At 51.9% G+C, this 4,853-nt stretch overlaps 1 protein-coding gene across 1 annotated transcript; it reads left to right on the top strand.

Annotated features, from left to right (window-relative positions):
- Positions 1-336: 336 nt before the first annotated feature.
- dhrs13a.3 (dehydrogenase/reductase (SDR family) member 13a, duplicate 3) lies at positions 337-2,392 on the top strand. The gene is made up of 5 exons (XM_076976815.1): positions 337-559; positions 651-769; positions 877-1,000; positions 1,180-1,506; positions 1,607-2,392. The coding sequence occupies exons 1-5, from the start codon at positions 433-435 to the stop codon at positions 1,864-1,866; spliced, it is 957 nt and encodes a 318-aa protein (XP_076832930.1). The 5' UTR covers positions 337-432; the 3' UTR covers positions 1,867-2,392.
- Positions 2,393-4,853: the final 2,461 nt, after the last annotated feature.

A 4,853-nucleotide genomic window follows, 5' to 3' on the forward strand; every position in this document is an offset into this window, starting at 1 on the left:
CATAATTGTGGGAAATGTAGTTTTTGGTCACGGCACATATTTGACTTTTTTTTTGGCTTTTAAGTTCTCGCTGTCCACATAAAATGACGCTTTGGCCTTGACTTTGACACCTGTGATTTAGTTATTTGAGAAAGCAAATTGGAGGCATCAACAGGAGAAAAAAAATGTTTGTCGCTGTCGGCGAAAACGTTTATTGGAACTGGAGAATTGAAGAATGTGTGGAGAACAGAGACCTTATACAGTATATACGGTCTCTGGTGGAGAAGAGTAAACGCGCCATCTGGTGGCGGTTTGAAATACTGCAGAAAAACCGTGAAAGGAAATCCGGAAGTAGGTCAGTGACGTCAAGCAAAACATGAAAACTACGGACAGAGGAGAGAACTTGGGAAACTTTTACCGCTAGTCTACAGACGCGGGTCTCCAAAGAAGACGATGTCTTCCCTGTTGATTCTCCTATCGGGCGCTCTCGCTGCGTATATACTCATTTATTACAACCTGTTTAGAGCAGTAATGTGCCGAAGCGCAGCGACGTTGAAAGGAAAGACGGCGGTTGTCACGGGTCGGTAGATGAAACGTCTGTAGTTTGTCCGACTAGAGCTGCTGCCTGAAACTTCATGACACACCGACATGATATCTGTGTGTTTGCACAGGCAGTAACCGCGGGATTGGGAAGGCGACAGCCCTGGACCTGGCCAGGCGAGGGGCCAGGGTCATCCTGGCCTGCCGCTGCACGGAGAGGGGAGAAGAGGCTGCCTATGACGTCAGGAGGGTAAACGGACGCGCACGTGTCTTCTTCTTACGTCACGTTTCACACGTGAGATGATGGACGTGCGGCTACGGTCCGGTTCTTGGGTTTTTTTTTTTTTTTTTTTGCAGGAGAGCGGCAACACGGCGGTGCTGCACATGCAGTTGGACCTGGGCAGCTTCAAGTCTGTGCGCGCCTTCGCCGAGACGTTTCTGAAGACCGAGCCCAGACTGGACTTGCTCATAAACAACGCGGGTGACCTTTAACGTTTGAAATATGGGGCTGCTGCCCAGTGCATATGAGAAGGAATGGGAGGGTGACTGCTAAAAATGTTCTTTGCTTTTGGGTCGCATGGTTCACTCTGGGCACTCGTAATCCATCATACACTTCGGGCCGGTGCTGAGTGTGTGAGTGTGCACTTTGCTGCTTTGCAGGGATGGCGGGACCGGGCAGGACGGAGGACGGGTTTGGCGTGGCGTTCGGGGTCAACCACCTGGGTCACTTCCTGCTGACCCTCCTGTTGCTGCCTCGGCTGAAGGCGTCCGCTCCGAGCCGCGTGGTCAACGTCTCCGCCCGTCTGCACCACCTGGGCTCCGTGGATTTCAACGTGCTCCACGCGCACTGGGACCTGGTGGTTGGGGACTCCGGCTGGCAGTGTTTCTGGGCCTACTGCCACAGCAAACTGTGCAACGTGCTCTTCACCCGGGAACTGGCCAACCGCCTGGAGGGCACGGGGGTCACCTGCTACAGCCTCCATCCTGGTGGGTAAAACCCCCGGTGTGCGGTCAGGATGTAGATCTGTAGTCTCCTCCCACACTACGCAATGTGCTTCACCCTTCCTCTCCCTCTCCTCTGTGACAGGAGTGATCCACACCGACTTCTTTCGTGATTTGAGTCCGTGGCTGAGGCTCCTGCTGCTACCTTTCTCCAAGCTGTTCTTCCTGGATCCAGAAGGGGGCGCTCAGACCACGCTGCACTGTGCACTGCAGGGTGGCCTGGAGGCCCTGAGCGGACGCTACTTCTCCTCCTGCGCCCTGCAAGAAGCCTCTCACGCCGGCCGAGACGACGCACTGGCCCGAAAGCTGTGGGAGGTTAGTGAGAGGCTGTGCGGCCTGGTGTGAGCGTCTGGACCCGCCCTCAACACCTGGACCCGCCCTCGGCGGGTTAGACCCGCCCTCCAGGACAGGAAACGACCTCAGCTGTGTGGCTTCACTGATGAGCCCCGGACGCTTACTGTCACGGAAACCAGCTTTTTGATCCGTCAGCTTTAATTGTTTAAGACTGACATGCCGTTGAACTTTGAAGGGATACACTTACTGTCTTTCAGCAACACACGAGCAAATGCTAACATATTTGCTACTTAAATAATAAGACACCATAATTAAAATAAAAAATATTAATAACTTCCATATCCATATTTCTGCTTAAAGATGAGAGAGCTCCAGAGTGAGGGTGTGTTCATAAGGAGTTCTTAGTTCACTTCTTTTTATGTGCACATTGCACTGAAGGTTCCAGTCTAAAATATTTCAGCCATTTTGTGTTACTAAATCCTCTGAACATGTGTTTTAATAAATATGTTTGATATTACAACACATATTAGCAAAAACTTTCCGGTGCAATAAAATTGCTGTTAAAATATCATATGTGAAGCAAACAGGTCTGCTCATGAGTCTTTTTTCAAAGTGCTAACTGTGGCACATCTGGTGGTACAGAGATGTGGTGTGCCTGGCTGATTGTACTACCAGATTTGCTCACTGGGGGGCAGTAGCGTGACACTGAAACTGTCCGACTTATCAAGGCTGGACCGAGCTGGGGCAACATAACCCTAACTAAAGAGACTTCTGTCAAGATGACAGCCACTGGGATACAGCTCTTCTAGGTTTTGTGCGTTATTTGAAAAGTATTTAGTTTTTTGGCGAATTCGACGTCTTTTCGTTTCAGCCTAATTTCAGAAGACGAGTGCAATGAAACCCACTGGTGTGTGGTGTGACGGTAACGTCATGGTAACCAGGTACATCCGTGTTTCCGTGCCTTCACCTCTTCGTGACAGGCGTTCCCTCGTTCCGTAGCAGGGCTCCACGTCTCCGCCACCCAGTACCAAAAACCTGTTCTGAACCGTGGTTTGGGTCACGGCTCTGTGGGCGTCTGCATATTTGCATGGAGGAAGGGTGATGGTGTGGCTGGGGGGGCTGGGGGGGGGGGGGGGGGGGGCTGGGGGGGCTGGGTTGCTGTCTGTACTTGTGGCCGTGGTCTGTTCCAGCTTCCTGGAGCTCAGTTTCCCATGCACAGCAGGTCTGGAACTGCGGTGTGGCGTTCGATCGGATCTCGTGAGGCGAGGTGTCGATGAATGGCGGCAGGTGTTTGCTTTGGACACACTCCCGAGCTCCCGGGCCCAGTACTTAACCACTGGATTAGTGCATCAATTAGCAATCACTGCAAGGGAGGGCCGTGATTGATCGAGACTGCCGCAGCTCAGTTGGGCGTGGGGCGTGCTGGAACTTGTGTTAGTGCTAAGCAGCTAAGTGACTGTGTGTGTGTGTGTGTGTGTGTGTGTGTGTGTGTGTGTGTGTGTGTTTGTAATGGATCCAGAGGTAAAGGACTGTTGTGAATTAGTAGTGTGGAAAAAACATAACATGATGTGATTGTGTCTGATGTGCATTTCACCAGAACGCTAGCAACCTACATACACACACACACACACACACACACACACACACACCTGATGATGCAACAGATATAATGCCGTATACGAGACACACAGGCTTCTGAAAACATGGCCGGTCGGCAAGACTGCTGTTTATGTTGGTTTGCATGGACTAACAGTCCCAGAAACATCTTGTGATCATTCGTTAGTGAGGGTGTGTATCGTAGTGCGTGGAGACTCCAGTCCTGGCTGTGTGTAGCAGGTGGTGAGGGCCCAGCTCCCCCGGGGTGGAGGAGGATGTGTGGAGGAGTGGCTGGTCTCACACCCGAGCGACACCGTAGGTGTGAGGGGGCGTAGGGGGCGGGTCTGCTGCTCCTGGGGGGGGGGGGGGGGGGGGCGGTGGTGTGGGGGTTAACAGAGGGCTGGGGGGGCTGGTGTGGGGGGTGGGGTTGGGGGGTGTAATGATTTGAAGACGTCTTCAGCTCCACCATCCCAGGACTCCTGCCCCTGCCCTGCCCGCCGTGCCCGTCATGCAGAAGCTGGAGACAGTAAATAGAAGGATTCTCTAGGTCATCTTATTTCCACAGGTGCAATTAACGTCCCCATCTGCTAATCTGTGATTAACGATGTTTACAAATATGCTAGCGTGCGCTGAAGAATGGCTCGCACCTTTCTTTGTCCAACGAACCCCCATCTTCCACCCTCCTCTGCCCCCCCCACTACCCACTTTCACTCCCTCCCTCCCTCCCTCCCTCCCTCCCTCCCCCCCCCCCCTCTCTCTCTCTCTCTCTAATGCGAATGTCCAGTTTCTGACATATAAACCCAGTGAGATTTCCCCTCTTGTTCTGATGTTAATTGGGGTAAAAAAAAAATCTGAAGTTGCTGAACTCATTACTGGGGGGGACACACAAGGCAGACCTGTGCGCAGGACACTTCTTCAGTCCTGTCTTGTGCGCAGGACAGCGGGACCGAGCGTTGGAGGTTAGAAGAAAGCTCAAAGGTATCATGATTGACTGCCATTAAGCCTCCGGCCATTAATGTCTTGAGTCCTGAGTCCAGTCACTCTGCTTATGGTAATTTCTTATGTTTGATAAGTTTGACAGGTTGTAGTAGAAGAGTTCTGATTGGTTGACTCCTTGCCCAGCCCGCCCTCCCCAGCAGATTTGCGGTCACGTGAAATCCGGCTTGTCTTGTAAAATCCCGCTGGTCTTTCGCCGCCCTTAACTGGGTTTCTGTTGTTTTTGTCTGAGAACACAGACAGTGTTAGAGACACATGAGCAAGTTTATGTTGGTTTCATAAAAGAATAAAAATGCAACCACAACAACCCCACCCTAGAACTTCATAAACATACACTTACTCCCACCATTTAGGCAAATCAGCCCATTTTGCAGTTTGGGCAATTTGTGGTAATTTCCTGAGTAAGCGAGGCTTGCTGGGCGCTGAGCTGCGTGATGGAGGGAGAG

The sequence above is a fragment of the Brachyhypopomus gauderio genome, chromosome 16, assembly GCF_052324685.1.
Source record: "Brachyhypopomus gauderio isolate BG-103 chromosome 16, BGAUD_0.2, whole genome shotgun sequence".
Taxonomy (NCBI): domain Eukaryota; kingdom Metazoa; phylum Chordata; class Actinopteri; order Gymnotiformes; family Hypopomidae; genus Brachyhypopomus; species Brachyhypopomus gauderio.